The sequence below is a fragment of the Hippocampus bargibanti genome, linkage group LG02, assembly GCF_051943395.1.
Source record: "Hippocampus bargibanti isolate YZ-2025 linkage group LG02, ASM5194339v1, whole genome shotgun sequence".
Classification (NCBI taxonomy): domain Eukaryota; kingdom Metazoa; phylum Chordata; class Actinopteri; order Syngnathiformes; family Syngnathidae; genus Hippocampus; species Hippocampus bargibanti.
The window spans coordinates 3,346,631-3,364,852 of record NC_142735.1 but is presented as its reverse complement, the minus strand read 5'-3'; the positions used below and the strand labels follow the sequence as shown (position 1 = coordinate 3,364,852).

At 39.8% G+C, this 18,222-nt stretch overlaps 1 protein-coding gene across 3 annotated transcripts in view; it reads right to left on the bottom strand.

Annotated features, from left to right (window-relative positions):
- Window positions 1-4,411: 4,411 nt before the first annotated feature.
- Window positions 4,412-18,222, bottom strand: part of ctnna1 (catenin alpha 1) — a 56,166-nt gene continuing 42,355 nt past the window's right edge. For all 3 annotated transcript variants that reach the window (XM_089020858.1, XM_089020875.1, XM_089020866.1), the window contains 2 exons: window positions 9,153-9,287; window positions 4,412-5,855 (listed from right to left, as the gene is read on the bottom strand). In XM_089020858.1, coding sequence (XP_088876984.1) covers window positions 5,565-5,855; window positions 9,153-9,287 — 426 coding nt within the window. In that variant the 3' untranslated portion in view covers window positions 4,412-5,564. The remainder of the gene's footprint in view (window positions 5,856-9,152; window positions 9,288-18,222) is intronic.

Sequence of the window (18,222 nt, the reverse complement as noted above, 5' to 3'; positions counted from 1 at the left end):
TAAAATATATATACAGTAAAGTCTCGTTATATCGATATCGGATATATCGATAGTCCCGGTTATATCGATACTATTTCTATGCACGCACGGAGAAAATTACATGCAAACAGGGTCGGATATATCGATAGTCCCGGTTATATCGATATTTTTTCGGACTCCCTTGAATATCGATATAACCAGACTTTACTGTATATAGTTAACAGGAATATGCTGCCTGAAAGATTGAGAAAATCTGTTCAACTGTGCCCTACAGGAAATGTATAAATGGCAATAGAAATGGGATGCATTTTGCGAAAAAAAAAAACATTATCGGTGAATTAATAAGCTGGAGTGTTACTAGTGTGAGGCTAAGAGTCAACTGAACAGAAGTGAAGAGGCGACACAAAAAAAAAACAAAGTCCCTCATAACAGGAGCTCAGCTTTACTACACTGGCCACGAAGGCATCATAAATTCACAGAGAACAATCACAGGTGTGACAAGATGTCCCTCGACTGGCTTGTCTCTGTTTGTTGCGGATGGATACGATATATTGTGATAGCGTCAATGAAAAGATAAGACCGAAAAAGAGGCTACTGAACGAATAATGCCGGTCGTGACCCGGATAAAATCAAGGTTTGCAACTTCTGTGGAAAAAAAGTGTTGAAACTAATACATACGGAATCATTTTCCCCAATAACAAATCAATGAAACACAAGACATCAAACATAATCAGACAGGACGAAAGAGGTAATCAGATTGGCTTCAGGTGGTTTAAGGTTTAATTTAGACCGTGCTTACAACAGACATCTTAGGTTGTTACCACGTAGGCTTAGTCACGCTAATGAGGTGATACCAGAGCTAATCAGGCAATCAGAGCCAGGGATAGAACATTAGAAGTAATCAGACAGAACAACGGCTGCCTCAACCTTAGTGCAGGGACCCATTAGATCGTCACCACGTCGGCTTAGCCACGCTAATGAGGTGATAAAAGAGCTAATGAGGCAATCAGAGCAAGGGATAGAACATTAGAAGCAATCAGACAGAACAACTGCTGCCCCAACCAGAGAGAAGGGACCTATCAGAGCAGTAGTCTGGGACCGCCACTCTGTCCATTAGGGATATATATATATATAGGGCCAGAGCGACCAGCACAACTTTAGTTCGCTGATGAAGCTTTTCGGATGAGGAGCGAAATGTCCGTCAATTTCAAAGAAGTACAGATAATGGCTTAAGAAAACCTTTACTCAATGGAACATAACGGAGAACCTAGACAGACGAATCTTTTGCCTTGCAAATTTTAAGGTGAGATACACAGACTTCCAAAACACATGTGAACAAAATAGAGACAAATAAAATCGGATCGGAGTATGATGGAACGTGCAATTAATTTAAAAAAGGGTGGCTATGTGGTTCTTATATTGTTTCAAACCACAATGGATATGATTAGTCTTCCAAACGCACACTTATTAGGAACCATGGTGATGAAGCACAGAATTACATTTTCAAATGTGAAAATGAGATTCAAACAAATGAATGCAAGTCAGAGTGACTCGACTATTTTTGGAAATCAAGTCTTCCATATTAATGCAGGGTACAAACTGAAATAGCAACGTACACGCAGCATGCTAATTAGGTCTGCCTTGGCTTATTAAGTCAGCCTTTACGCCAACACGTTCTGATTCTGTTCAAGTACAAGACTCCCAAAAATGTCAGGGTTTGGATTAGTCTTAAAAATCATTTTACATGGATAGCATGCTCCAACAAATGGTTGGATTAGAGGGGGTTGCTTTAAACAATTTAAACGATTGAAATTTAGACATGTGATCAAGAAGCTGATTATCACAACAGCCATTTTGATTTTTGATATTTGATGGAAACTTCGTTCAGGTAATATGCTGAAGGGAAAAACTTGAGCAAGACAACGCCGGAAAGACAGACAGAACACGTTAGGTTCCCATCGTGTGTGTGTGTGTTTTTTTCTACTTCAGTTCAGTCAAGTACCGTATTTTCCGGTGTATAAGACGCACCCAAAAGCCTTGATTTTCTTGAAAAGATGACCCTGTGCCATAAAGGACGACAACATTTTTTTTGTTTCCTAAGTGACATCAGAAAAACGTTTTATAGCATCGAAAATACCCAGAACATGCAGGCTGATATTTTTAGTCAAATGCAAAACACCAAAAAAAATGAGTTAAAGTGTCCCAAAACTACTTCAAAATGACCCCGGAAATTGCGAGTTTCAGAAGGTCCCGCCCCCTTGTTCGTGACGTCACGCCAGGACGTCTTGCCTTGCTCGAGAATCAAAACAATGGCTTCAGATTCGGAGAAGATGCTTTCTTGTTACTCATCCAGTTATGAATATGATTCAAATAGTTATGAAGAGGAAAGCATAAATGTTTGCAATCGATTAAAGAAGTAATTCCGTGTCATTTTGAGGCATCTGGACTGAAATGTAGCGTCCCAGAAAATGCACAAGATGGCGCCCAAGCGCCGTTGGAAATGGGCTGATTTGTCTGTTGGGAATTTGTATCAACTAGTATCAAATAGTAGTCTTGGTGCAACAAAACGATTCACCATCGCGTTCTCGCGTTCACCTTCTCATTTCGCCATGAACACGGATCAACATGAAGTTTTCAGACCAAACCAAGTACCCAAAATGCATTGTGTGTCGCTTTCTCGGTCAGGGGCGTTCCAGACGTGACGTCACGTCAGGCATCGTCATCAACTCGAAAACAAGACTTCGAATATTCAGCGTGAGCCTTAAAACGTAAAATATATCTATATGCCGTGGAATCTTTGTAAAATACGCTCAGTAGAAGTCATTTGAAGTGATTTTAGAAATTATGCACACAACTTGTCCGGGGGACGTTGGTTGTCCTTTAAACGCAGGTGTGCCTTATATGTGAAGTAATATTGAGCCACAGCAGGTCTTGTAACTACAGTCAGCAGCCACCGACTCCATTTCCCCCTATAGAAGTAGTGTGTCACACCAGCCTCTACGGTAGCGCCTTATAATGTGGTGTGTCGTATATTTGGAAAACTTTTATATATTTATACGTTATATTTGGAAATCTTTTTTCATTCATTGAAGGTGCACCTTGTACTCCGGTGCACCTTATACAGTGATACCTCATCTTACGAACTTAATTAGTTCCCAGAAAGCATGTGCAAGGCAAAAAGTGCATCTGCCAAACATTTATTTCCCATAAGAAACCATTAAAAATGAGAATAATCCGTTCCCAGGTCCCCATAAAAGATAAATTTCTACCAAATAAGCTTTAAAACTACACAAAATGTATCTTATTTTACGTATAATAAATGTGCTATGGTATTGTAATTAAAGAAATAAACTGTACTGTATAATAAAGTTGTTTTATTTACCTTTGGTCGTTGATGGCTTGATGGAATGGGGTGGCCATTTTGAGGAATGATTCCTTGTAAGCTTTGGCAGCTTTCTCGTCAGCACTGGAATGACACTGAATTCCTATACGACGCTTAAAGTTCTCAAACCATCTGTGGCTAGCCTTGAAATCATCAATGGATGACGAACTTCCAGTTTGTCTCTTGACGATATCCAAGTGAAGTTGCCGTGCTTTCTCTGCGATAATTTTATCTAGTTCCTCATCAATTGTGTTCTGTTTAACTGCCTTGATAGCTTTTTGTATCAAGTGTTCAGATGGCTTGTGCGGGTTATTTGTGGAGCTTGATTGATAGGATATTTTAACCTTGCAGTCTACAATCTGCCTTTGAATGCCTTATCAATAAAGTTGAAACGAGTCCAGCTGTAGCTCTGTGTTTCCCCCCTCACTGCTGCATTCTTGACCAATCACGTGCGGCTTTAACGAAGACTGGGGGCGGGGAATAGAGGACAAAAATAGTCGGCTGCCATTTCCTTGTTAGGAGAACAGGCCCGTTCGCGAACGTCATCACTCATTGTGGCGCTACGTGTGTATCCCGAAAAATAGTTTGTATGACAAGATTAAATACTTGTGAATTTAACGTTCGTAAACCGAAAAGTTCGTTAGCCAAGGTGTTTGTAAACCGAGGTATCACTGTATAATGCACACCAGATTATAAGGGGCTACAGTAGGGTTACGCACCAATTCTTCATAATAAAAGTCCAATGGTTGTAACGTTAAAGCGTGTGGTGGGTGACAATCTTATTAATTTAGAGAAGAGTGTCTCACCTTCAGTAGTGTTATGCACCACTTACAAAATGAACTCATCTATTATATTCAGTAGTCAGTTGTTTTCAATTACAAAATTGTTTTGTGTTGGATCCATACTTGTACCTTGCCTCATAAATGACTTGTGGGGTCTTTTCTAAGAAACAAATATTTTATTTTAAGGTTTTAACCTAGCCTAATGTTTTACAACAACATCTATCTGGCGGATGTGATGAACCTTGGAATCAATCGAGGGTAGAAAACATTTGGGAGAGAATAATTTTATTTAAGTGTTTATCGAAATACAGAGCAGGCATATGAATTGAATATAGAGTGTACTAACAGGTCAGCTATAAAGAACCAAAAAAAGCAATACACAGCAAAAGTTGTTTACTTTTATCTATTCCAAATTAAATAGAGGAAAAACCACAAACCAAAGGGAGAAAAAAACACAGTTGAGATGATTGGTTGTGCATGGGGGGACGGGGGGGTTAGGGTGAGCTCAGACAAGCCCATCCAGGATTAGTTCAGTGATGCCAAACGGGCAAAACAAAATTTGAATGGGCAAACTAAATCAGACTTTTGGAACACTTAAAAAAGCTGTAGAATTTAAAGCTTTAAATGAGTTGGGTCTGGGTTTCAAGAAGCCATTTAGAATCTGCACCAGTTTTCAAATCATGAGGGCGAGTGATAGAAAACAAGCCATTTTCTTCCTCGTAGGTTGAGGAGAGCAAAGGATTGGTACCTCAATTTGGACCCATTCTTTGGATTTGGAGGTTGGTTTTCATTGACTAAATAAAAATGATGCTGGGCAGGTGTGCAGAGAAGAGGTTATTGATTGTTTGGCCCACTGGATTTGAAAAGGCTTCATTAAAAAAAAGAGGTGAAGTGAAGGGGCGAATGAATCCATTTGGCTTAAAAGAACATCACATCAGGTACATTGCCCCAAAAAAAAGCCATGTTTGCTGAACAAAATGACGGGGGAAAAAGATCTGCCATCAAAGTGTACAAAAACATTGGAGCAACTTTGGCTTGTTCCAGTTGGGGCCATTGACACATTCAAATCTTACATTCACCAAAGTATTGCTCAATTTGAAATAAGGCAATTGGGATTTTGCATAGTTGATATATGGGGAACAGACAGTCAGCAAAATGAAATACACCATAGAACCCCAGCATTGTAATATAACTGAAATGAGAATGATCTTGTGGAATTCGGTTATAAGCAGAGAACAAATTGATTCCTCGCTATTAAAAAAAAAAAAATTAAGTACACAAGAGCCTTCTGGAATTGAGATGAAGCAAACACACCTATACATCAATGGAAAAGTGAGAAAAAAAAAACAATTTAAAAGCTCTTTTTTAATAAAATGCCATGGTTTTATCTCTATACACAAACAAAATGGAGGCTTTAGATTTTAGATACTATCCATTGCTTTAAATTCACTCAAGGCCTGCACGGGGTTGATGTGCTTCTTGTGAGAAGATCTTTTAACCCGATTAGTTTGGCCATCATCTTGCTTCTCTCGCTTCACTAAAGGTTTCTTCTCAGGTGCCTTCATCCTCCAGGAAATGGCGGGCATATTGAGAGCCTCCATACCTTTGTTCTTCTGGTACTTGGTGGAGGCGACGTAAGACGCCTTCACGGTGGACACCACGGTATTCATCAGATTCTTTGCAGCCTGGATGAGGGACATGGCGCTGTCCAACTGAGAAAGAGAGAGAAGTGCAAGAATGGTTAGCCTTTCATATGTTGGAAAACAAAGGCTTCTTTGTTTGGGTGGGTGAGAATCAACAAGCTTTCCACGTTTCGACATATAAACATATGCGAGGAAGTGGAGACTGGGGAAAAAGGTCAAACTAATTTAATCTCAAAAAAATTTAAAAGCCTCCGAGAAATTGGTGACACTTATGCTAAGTGTTGAAAACGCAGACGCCTGTCAGCCTTGCTGAAAGGGGGGAAAAGGGCTTCATTATTTCATGCATAGAGGCTCACTGTTAAAATCAGGTTGAATGGATAATTAATGCTTTAACAATGCTGTAAACAGTGAACGCATGTAGGCAATGTTGGTGATTTCTATTCGAAAAAAGTCATCATCGGTGTTATTAGTCAATATATACACAAGCACTAAATCAGTACAGTGATACCTCAGTTTACGAACCCCTTGGCTTATGAACTTTTTGGTTTATGAACGTTATGAAAATTTTACCTTGGCATACAAACTATTTTTCGGGATACACACGGAGCTGCCACAATGAGTTATGTGTCGTTCGCGAATGAGCCGACTGATTTGTCCTCTAGTCCCTGCCCCCAGTCTTCAGTTAAAGCCACGTGATTGGTCAAGAATGCAGCAGTGGGGGAGGGGGGTTAAACATTAAAGAGACAGACAGACGACAAGAGAGAGTGAGAAAACACACACACACACACGAGAGGGAGACGACAGAGCTTGAAACAAAAAACTAAAGTGAAATGGTGAGAAAATGGATAGAAAACAGTGAAATTTGGACTCGTTTCAACTTTGATAGTTCAAAAGCAGAGTGTAGACTGGAAGGTTAAAATATCCCATCAATTAACCCGCACAAGCCATCTGTACACTTGATGCAAAAAGCTATCAACCCAACCCAGAAAGCAATTGATGAGGAAAAAGGTAAAATTATCGCAGAGAAAGCACCTCCAAGGGATCATTCCTCAATATGGTGAAAGAAGAAGGGTACGTGTGTTTAATGTTGATGAAACCGGCCACTCCATTCCACCAAGCGATCAATGACCAGCACAAAGGTAAATAAAACGACTTTATGACACAGTACAGTTTTTTCTTTAATTATAATACCATATCGCATTTATTATAGATAAAATAAGGTATATTTTGTGTAGTTTTAAGCCTTAGAAAATTAGAAAGTAGAAAATTATGATTTACGGGGACCTGGGAACGGATTATTCTCATTTTAATGGTTTCCTATGGTAAATTAATATTTGGGATACACACTTTTCGCCTTACACACTCCGTCTGGGAACCAATTAAGTACATAAGCCTAGGAATCACTGTACTTGAAATTTATGACGAAGTGCCCATGTAATTATCAGCCCAGTGGAACCACCATAGACAAATGCTTAGGAGTACATTTCAAGTTAGGGGAAGAGGTAGTAATGCACAAAAATATTTGTCAAATACCACATGAAAGTATGAGGGAAGGGGGATTTTTTAGGGGGGGGTAATGCTATTGCTATATACGGTCAAACCGTGGTTTTCGAATGTCTCTGTTCTCATCCAATTTTGTTGTCATATTCAATCGAAATATGGTTCTCAACCAAACTGAGTGCACCGGAATGCAGCACTGGACTACCCTTCGCCTCCGTATATATCATTTCCCTATACGTCACTTCCCGTATACGTCACTTATTAATTGTTTATCCAGTTTATGATGTAAAATAGTTTAAAAAAGTACTTTAAAAGAGTTACTTTCTAGACTTGAAAAGCATTTAAAAAAATATTGATTATAATGGTAAGTGCTGTTACGGTCGATTATTCGGTACAACCATATCTGTGTAAGATCTCAGTCGTACAGGAGTGGTCCATCGATGAAAATCTTTATTCAACAGTCATCTGTACTTCTTGGAAACTGTTGGACGTTTCGCTCCTCATCCGAAAAGCTTTGTCAGCAAACTAACATTTTGCTGGTAGCTCTGGCCTGTATCTATCCCGAATGTCGGATGAAAAAACATTTTCACCGTCGGTACAATCATGTGATTAGAGAATCAATCCTAAAAATGGTCTACAGTGCATGCGATATCTATTATACACAACACAACATAGCAATAAATGGTATCAATGTACAGTGAGACCTCAACTTACAAACACCTTATCTTACAAACTTTTCATCTTACAAACGTCAAATTTCTGAAAATTAAACCTTATAATAAGCACTATTTTCATAATACACACCCACCACGGCTGGCGGAGTGATCTTCGGCGGAAGCACACGACCGAACAGCACCAGAGGTTAAGTTACCAACAGTCCTTATGGAAGGTGACTCTCCTTCCATAAGCCATCAACGACCATCAAAAAGGTAAATAAAACTTTATTTTACAGCACAGTTTATTTCTTTAATTACAGTTCTCATGTAATGTGCCTCTTTCCAAACAGCAATTCCCTTTGACCTTCGACCTCCAACACCATTCCATCAAGCCATCAATGACCATCACAAATGTAAATAAAGTGACTTTATGATATAATGCAGTGTATTTCTTTCATTACAATAGCACATTTATTATACATAGAATAAGGTATGTTGCGTGTAGTTTTAAGGCTTATTTAGTTGAAAAGTATATTTTATGGAAAGCCGGGAACGGATTATTCCCATTTTAATGGTTTCCTATGGGATTTTTTTTTTTTTTTTTTGAGATGCACACTTTTCGCCTTACACACTCTGTCTGGGAACCAATTAAGTTCGTAAGTTGAGATCTCACTGTATATATTTTCCCCGCGTTTATGATCATTTGAAAACATTCCCCACAAAGGTGAAAAAAAAACAAATGGACTGGTATCTTGTGGCAAGTGTTGTTTGGAGCCCTACTTTCAGAGACCACCTGATATATTGTATTTGTCGCAAAAGTACTCATTTCATATGACAAGAGCTGAAGCAAGTGAGTGCCGCTCTATCAACCTGCTGTTTTGTTTACATACGCGACGCGACTCTACAAGGGGTATGGTGAGCTTGAGTGCCATTCGAAAAGCTCTTTTGCTGACTCATTTGAATTTTTTTTGCAGTATTCCTCCTTCCCTGGATTCAGTCGGTTACCTTTGAGACTTGCGCACTCGACTTGGCTCTCCTCGCAGCAGATGTCAAAACATTTCACCAACAGTTAGGCTTATTTCATATGTCATTTAACATCGGTTTTAACTGCTCCGCAACTCTCAAGTTACTTTGTTGGCTGAGCACATTTGACGAGAGTAAATTATAAATGGCACCCTGGTGCTTGTGATTAAAATGGCTGTGAACTTACCCCGGAGACAACCAGTTCTCCTCCCAGATTTTGAACCTCAGCTTTGACTTTGCTGCAAATGTTGAGCTGGTGGCAGTACAAGGCGATACGCTGCAGGTAGGCGAGCAGGTCCTGTTTACAGGTTGAATCCGGGCACTGCAAGATACAATGACAATCCGTTAACAAATGTGCAAAGTTCATTTCTGTCAATGATGTATGAACGGACTGACACACGGTTGCCACACTTTGAAGATGACTTGGCAGCAGTATGATGCCTAAAATAGACGCCGACACCGGGATTACAGTCAAAGCCAAAAGGATCAACTCAAAACACCCACAGGGATAAATCCATTTTGTTATAGGTAGCTCGGGTTAACAGAACGCGAATGTTATTACAAATGATTTTGATCTCAGTGGTGTCAACAACATTGTGTCAAGTGAATTTGAATACACAAATACAACTACATTTTTAAATCAGGCATTGTTAATTGACACCCTGTCAGAGATATTCGGTCGGACACTGAACAAAGGCTCGAACACAGGAAGATTGTTTTTTTTACTGCCGGCAGGGGACGTATGATGACCGACGCCCAACTTCTGCAGCCCTCTGCCAAGCTATTTATTGAGAGTCCATGAAAATTTAAGTGATACATTAGTAAAACAAAGTCTTCTTGATTTGAATACTACGCCCCTGGATGTCCCAAGCAATCAACGTCCATAAAACAACAGAATGGGTTTTACAGAAAATTTTAATGGGTTGTCATTTCCATGAACTGATAGATTTGTAACCTGGCTAATGAGCTCTTCCTGTGAAGGAGTTTACCAAGTCCTAAATTAGTCCAAGACCAGATCTCCTACATGAAGATGACAGTTTAACAGGCTGTGTTTGTTCACCTCAGATTGACCCCAGATTATCTGTGCTTCCATTGTGGGCCTTGTGTTCGGCGGCATGAAACTTTTGTATTTTCTCTATCACAACCTTAGGAAGGAATTATTATGTTGATTCAATAAGCCTCCCAAGCCAGTTGTATGAAGGAACACAAGATAAAAGCATAAATATATTTCAATTTGAGAACTACTATGGAAAAGCTCTGTATTTCTATCGTTAGAGCTGTCGCATTTTCAACAAAATGGTCAGATGGCGTCATAGTCCGCCCCATGAGTTTAAAATATGATCAAAGCATTTCAAGTGAGGAAACACCACGTCAGAGATGGGATATGATCAAAGGCAAATGCGGATGACCAAATCTTTGTCCAAGCAAAAACATTGCTTGAGCAGTGATGGAGGCAGGTTGTGGCAGCAGACAGGTGTCAGCAAATTTCAAACCCAAGTGCCTGTTTTACTGCTCAGCTACAGTCGAGCCAGCCATAACAGCATAAAACAATCTCCGACCCAAACCGCAGAGGCTACCGGGTTGATTCTGTCGGCATATCTGCATATTCTAAAAGATTAAGCCATACAAACAGTTTAATAATGAAACCGCAAATGACTCGTTAACTCAACGGCTCCTTTGACTGCCCCTCTGTTACTTGGCACTAACTGTGGCAATTGTAGAGTTAACAAGACTCTTCATAAAATGGGACATTGTTTCACTTTTTCAAACTGAAGCCAAAAGTAAGCAGGGATTAGTGTGATTGTGTATCATTTCTGTTGCCCTACTATCTTTTCGGTTACGTTACTGTCCGCTTCAGTACTTTTGCCAGTTCAACACGTAGGTGGCTTAAGAAAATATGGTTCTTTAACTCATTCACTGGTATTTCCAAATTTCTTCCGAAAGAGAAAAAGCATGACGTGAAGCGCCATTCCCGAATTTGTTCGGGTTTTGGTTTTTCATCCAGGGGGGGTGATAAAGAGCTGGTCAAATCTCTGGCAATGGTTTTCCCCTCCCACGAGGGGGCAGCATTTTCCTTTTGTACAGCCATCCCAATTTGAAGCTCAGATAACTCCAAAGTCATCCAACTTAGGGATTAACTATCTTTTTCTGATAAAAGAAGACAGTAAGATTTCAAACACTGTATGGAATGTTTATGTAGTCCTTCAACTCAATATTCTGTGGGTCCTGCAATTTTCATTGAAAATGACAAAGCCTTGGCGCTGGATTGGACACATTTTTGCACATCATCTGGGGGTGAATGAGTTCGTTAGATCAAGCCACAATGAATTCTTGCTAGTTGTGTGAACTGCATACGTGTACTTTTTTCTTTTGGTGCCATAATGGCAAAATTCAGTTACCAGCATTTTCAGATTATGAAGTAGCACCCCTTTTATCCTGCAGGATAAAAAAAGAAATTAGATTAATTAATTTTGAAACTTTATACTATGACACCAGTGAAACTCAACTTCTAATAGCAGTGACCATGGCCTAATATAATTGTGCTCAGAAATGACAATGCTGAGGCAACACTGCCCGTTTCACACTCACCTTATAGAAAAAAAAATCAAGTCTGAAACATGATTTTATTGGTTTTAGTCTAAATATGCACCTAACATTGCCAAACTAAAGGAATGTAATGAGGAATCATTGAAAGTAACCGCATATAAATTGTCAGGTTATGCAAGTGCATTTAAACATCTGACTACAACTATATTTTGTTTCATTGAACACCCAAAACTGATGCCTTTAACTGTTTGAATGATATGGACAGTATCTCTGTCATTATCTATTCCTGAGTGACAGAAATATGAGCCAAGTGGAGATGAAGGACAACTAATAGGTGGTGTTCCATTGAAGACAACTAGAAAAGATGAGGGGATGAAAGCTAGAAGGATGATCATTTTCCAGATGAGGGGCAATGATGGCAGAAGGAAGAAAATGGGAACAAGAAAAAAGATTAAAAAGCAGGGCAGAAACAAAAATATGAAACTGAAAACAAGCACTTGCGAGAAAACATAAGGATGAAGAGTGAGCTGCAGGGTAAATAAGAGCGATATCCAACTAGGAAGAAGTGAAACACTAGGATTCAAAGTGCAGCTTGCACGAACACTAAGTGTGTGCATATAGTTGTGCACGTGTGTGCGTGCAAAGAAACACACACACACACACACTGCAAGACCTGCAATGAGGCTGAATGCAGCAGCCATGCTAATAAGGGCTTGGGGAAGAATTCAGACGGCTGAGCGCAGAGCGCTGTGAAAGCATCGCTTGTGCTCGTGCTCAGCTCAGCTGCTGGCTTCGCTCTGCGAGAACTCCTGCACTGTGACAAGGGGATACATAAATTGTGCAAAAGCGACACGATCCACTAAGATTGTTTGGATAATGCTAATTCGAGCCGGACGAGGTTACCTGTGTAGGATTTGCAAGATGTAATTTGCATTCTGACTAGAGACGCTCCCCATCTTACGAACGAGATACGTTCTGAGTAGTCATTCGTCAGGTGAATTTGGTCGTAAATTGCTTCAGTGCTATATTTTGTCTGGAATGTACGTTTAAGTCAAACACTGAACGGGGAAATAAAAAACACAGACACTCTAACAGACTGGAGTACAACGACATATCCTTGGGTCTTCAGTAAGCCATTACTGAAGCTGCTGGCACGTCATTACTGACATTCAGTAATGACGTGCCAGCAGCCATTACTTTTTGTTATGCATCGCGTCCTCCTGCCAATCGAAACTGAGCTCGGCCGGAAAAAGGTAGCAATACAAAATCTAAATTACAGCATCTTTGTCCAAACATTTTTCAACATACAGTACGGGCAAAAAAGTTTGTAACTCGAATGTTCGTAAGTTGGGGAGTGTCTGTATGTCGTCGGACTACAGTACAGTAGGTGTGAATTTATTTTCCAACTGTTAGAGCGTCTGTGTTTTATACATCCCCGTTCACTGTTTGACGTTAACACACATTCCATACAATATATAGACAAATTCACCTTACGAACGACTGCTCGGAATGTATCTTGTTTGTTAAGTGGGGAGCGTCTGTATCCTCATGAACCTACTGGGTATGATCACTGTTGAAGAAAAAAATTGATCGGAGTTGACATAAAAATGTTCTATCAGGATTTCTCCTGTTTGTCATACCGCCAAGAGTGTCTACAAGATTTAATTGTTCAAAGGTATTAAGAGATATAACGTAACAAAAAACAGCCTGAAATGTATCATGGAATAGGGATGCATTTATACAAGATTCTGATACCCTCTTCTGTAAGTCTGTGTTCATAAAAATTAACCAATATTATTCCGGAAGAGAAAAAGCCTGAAATGAGTCCTGATCTGACTCATTTTAGCAACTTCTGCTCTGCGGGCAGCAGTGAAGGCTACCCCAACAATTACGCACCAAGTTCCTTTGAGCTACATATTGCAAACTCAGCTCGACATTGCTCCACTAAGTCAGCTGATACAACCTGGCTGATCCTGCCAGCAGCATATTAATATGATATCAAAAGATCAAACCATGCGAGTCTCACAACACACCACACGGACCTGTGCAGTAAAACTGTGAATGGCGTATTAAATCAATGGTTCCTTTCATTGCTGTGATTATGGATATTATAACTGAGACCATTCTTGACTTAATGCATAACTCTCATAAAATATATATTTAAAACATTAATGAATAACCCTCCGCTGACGTTATAAAAATGGTCAAGCAAGTCAAAAGACAATGAAGAGATGTAGACCTGAAAATGTTATAAAATATAAAATGAGGGAAAAATATATGAACAGGACTTGGTTCATGGGAGAGAAGGGCAGTTTATGGAATATTATTTTAAACAAATTCTTTCATCACATTTTTACCAAATGGTGTTTTTTCACCAATTGGCTTGGTCATGATTAATTTCTCTTTTTGAAAGCAAACAGGACAAAGGACTTCACTTTAAAGCTGAAATATGTTGTAACCATTTGGGGGGGTTGGTCAAGGATGATTCCGATTTCATTACTGACAATAATACTTTTTTGAATTTTTAGATTGTCATGTTAATACTCATTTACTGCCATTCCCAAATTTATTCGGGAATTGAAAATATGACAGAGTGCCATTCCCAAATTTGTTTGGGAATTTTTTTTCTTGTTTGGGTGCGGATAAAGCGCTGGAAAATATTGCCTGTGGCAATGTTTTCCCTTCCACGAGGGGGCAGCATTTCCATTTTTTTTCATGTTAACGCTTTGTTCCAGCTTCAGCTGTTATTAAAAGCCCTATATAGACCAATATACATGTATTGCACTGTATTTTGGACAGCCACGCTCATTTCAAGCTCATATAACTCCAGTCCCATATAATTTAGGACTTAACTATTTTTTTTCTGGTGAAACAGGAGAGTCTAAGGTTTCCTATGCTGCATTGAATGTTTATGTAGTCCTAAAACTCAATATTCTGTGGGTCTGGGATTTGAGTTACAATGACCAAAACCATGGCACTGTAGTCGACACATTTTTGCTCATGTCTGGCAGTGAATGACTTAATAAAGAAAACAATCTCTTTGCTCTTCTGCAAGCAAACTCAACACATAGCATTAGTTTGCCTCAGTGGTTTTTTGCCTTAGTCCTTTTCAGTACAATTCAATTGTTTTTATCTTTTAAATACATGTGTATTTTATCTTGAAGAATCCTTTGCTTTGACACATTTATGGACAATGTTTATACTAGTTCTGTGCAATACATTCAAATTGATTCATCACTGAAGTTCAATTTTTGAGAAACATTTATGCTAGCTATACTACTCAATATTGGTGTTTGTGGGTGTTATTTGAAGACCCGAGCATTTTTGAGCAGTTCGTGTAAAAGTTCTGCCCCGAAACTGCAATGACAGACAATGTCAAGGTAATGTACAAAGAATGACAGAGCACGATGTTGAACAAAATGAACCACTGTGCAGACACTGGCTAATGGCCATGATATAAATGATGATCAGGAAGGTCAGGTCCAATCATTGGTAATGCCACGCATTTTTGCTGAATTCTATTACACGCCACAGAGAGAGGCAGAACCGCTGACCTTTAAGATGCTTCACCCAGAGGAAATGCCAATTTCCAATATTTACTGACAGCGCAGCATTGTAATGAGCCCCTGCCAACAACCTGTTGTTGAGTGCTACAGAGAATTGAACAACGGTGTTTTCTTTTTTTTTATTGTGTCAGTTCAAAAAATCTGTATGCATATCAAAGTGAAGTTAATCCACACAATGGCAGTGACCTTCAATTCTGTGTTGTGGTTGTCGTTTGTTAAAGGTAATAAACGGAACTACGGGGCTCATTGTAAAGAGAATTGCACCTCAAACAATGCCATGGTGCGGTTTAATGAGCATAGGGAACAAGTGCCATAAATCCAGTCGTCTCTGTGGTGCGACCATTCATATCTGTTTGTATATGAATAAATTTGGAGGCATGTGCGTATGCATCTATTGTATTGGATTTGCCTTTATTAGTCTCGCAGTGGAGAAATTTACATTTCACAGCAGCAAAGTTATGAAAGGAATGAAAGTAGAAAAACAAAATACAGGAGCTGCTGGAAAGGCAGCCACTCTTGCGGTGCCGTCTTGAAGTAAAAAAAAAAAAAACTACAGAACAAATAACATGACAACAGAAAAACAGAGTCATTAATTCTGAAGCACTTTCTTTACCCTTTTGTTAAACGAAGCAGTTCCAGATGAAACAGGAAACAGGAGAGGATCGATGCATCTCTTCACCAGTGGATCAGGGATATCATGGTGGAATGTGCACGTCGACTACAAGCTAAATGTTGAAAGCAAACGCACAGCTGTAGCATCCATTGACGAAAATAGATTGTCTCACATCTCCTGTCCCACATAAATCCGCTTCAATTCCAAGCCGCGACAGTTCCACATACGCATCGGCGCTCAGAGCTGACGCTCCTTTCTTCTTATCGCGGGCTCCTCAAGCCATGCATTAATCCAGCCGCAGACTGTCCAACAGGGCTGTGAAGATGCTGCCCATTATAGGCACAATCTATGTACGTACGTATGGATGTTTGGCAACCTTCTCTCACCATCACTGACAAGTGAAAAGTACTCATGACTCTCCACAAAAAGCAGTATTTCCGCCCATGAAGTAACGCTTCTCGCCCCACCACCATCTTGATGAAATTGCAAAAAAAGTTGGATGTGCATACCTGCACATCACCCCAGTGAGGTTATGGGGTGCGAAAAATGCATGGATGGCCAGAATAAAGAAATTTATGGGCACCGAAGTTCCAGCATGCGGGGGGCACCCTCCATCCCAGCACGGCTGTTTAGGGTGCCTCATTTTTGGAAAGGTGGAGGTAGAGAAAAACCCGGGAAGTGGAGGACAACAAAAGCAATATGGTGCCATGCAAGGTTTTTGATTTAACTGAACCGAGCATAATAGCGTACAACCCATCAAATAAGAAAGGCAAAAATAGAACAAATTATCAAACAATGTTTTACATAGTACTACGCCTTTATAGCCAATATACTCTGTCCAGCAACATAGTCCATTGATCCTTATAACTCTCCACTGATTGAATGCTAATTGGAAAAGTATGTCAGCATACATCACGAGGACAAAATATTCAACATTTAGCTTGTAGCAGCCGTGCACATTCCACCATGACGTCCCTGATCCACTGTTGAAATGGACACTTTGATCCTCTCATCTTTCATCTGGAACTGCTTCATGTAACAAAGCGGGTACAGGAAGTCCTTAAGAATGAGTGCCTGTCTGTGTTTTTGTGTTGTCATATTATTTGTTTCCTTTTTGTATTCCTTTGACTTCAAGATGGCGGCATGAGATTGGCTGCCTTTACAGCAGCTCCTGTATGTTGTTTTTCTACATCTCTCTTTCCTTTGATAACATTGCTGCTGTAAAATGTAAATTTCTCCACTGCGAGACTAATAAAGTGAAATTCAATCCAATCCAAAAGGCTGTTTGCATGCGTACTTATACGCACGTGCTCATGCGCACCTTTTAAGTATAAGAAAATAGACATGGTAAGGCTCCAGAGTGACACATATTTGGTCATTATTAATCTGAATTGTAAAGCATTATTTGTTTACGAGGATGCTTTGATATAATTTTGAGTTGCCCTGCATAGGAGGGTGTTAAATTCTTAATAAACTGCAGTGCAGACCCTACAGACGACACTGACCTAAATCCTACTGCTTATGTCGACTCAGCTCGCCTCTTTCTACTTCAATTAGGGTCCATTTAAATTTTTTCAAAGTAAATAAACCAGACAACCAGCAAAGTTGATCAAAATCACGTTCTCTGATCATTGAAACAGCGTAACAAAGTCTTATGAAGGAGAATGAGGGGTGAGATGCTATGCCATCAATGTGGGACCATCTGCTGATGTTTTATATGATGAGTAAAATCTCATAAGCCCCCGACGCCAGAAGCACGAAGTGCATGTGATTAATATGCCTAGGTTAATGAGCAGGCCCAGCATTGACTTTGCTCTGCTGTCAGTATGTATGCATGCATGTTTGTGGTGATTCGCTTAACTATTGCTGCTCGAGTATGCCGAATTTATAGCGCTGTGTGGAAGTAGCAGGTCGGCGACATCGAGATGCTTTGTTTGAGAAATGTCCAAAATATGCCTATAGCGTGTGAGTTAAGGCTTGCAGTTTAGAAAGCGCCACCTGGAAATTATGCTGCTAATTAAAAGGGCAAAGCGCACTTAATGGATTCATCTCTCAGGAGGGATGATTCTCTCCCCACAGAAATGCACTGTCCATTCTCTCTACCTCCCTATTGCAATCTATCTAGCTTCCATGTGCATTCTGCCTAAGTATGACAGGCTGCATCGTGAGTGTGTGTGTCACAGTTTTTTGAGCTTTGTAAAATTGATGGGATCTGAACCTGAGTTTTACGCATAAAATTGTTACATACGTTCAAACCGGAAAAGGGTCGGAAAACAATTTTCATTAATAAAAAGTAACTCGGAATGGGAGAATGAAAACCGTACTCATTACGGCAAAACTGGAGTAGTTGGCAGGTATGTATATGCAAAATGCATGGAGCTGGATATGTACGCAATGTGTATTGCAGCCAATCAAATTAACTCATTCACTGCCAGACGTGCAGAAATGTGTCCACTCCTGTGCCAGGGTTTTTATCATTGTCACTCGAATTCCACAACCCACAGAATATTGAGTTTTAAGACTACATGCGG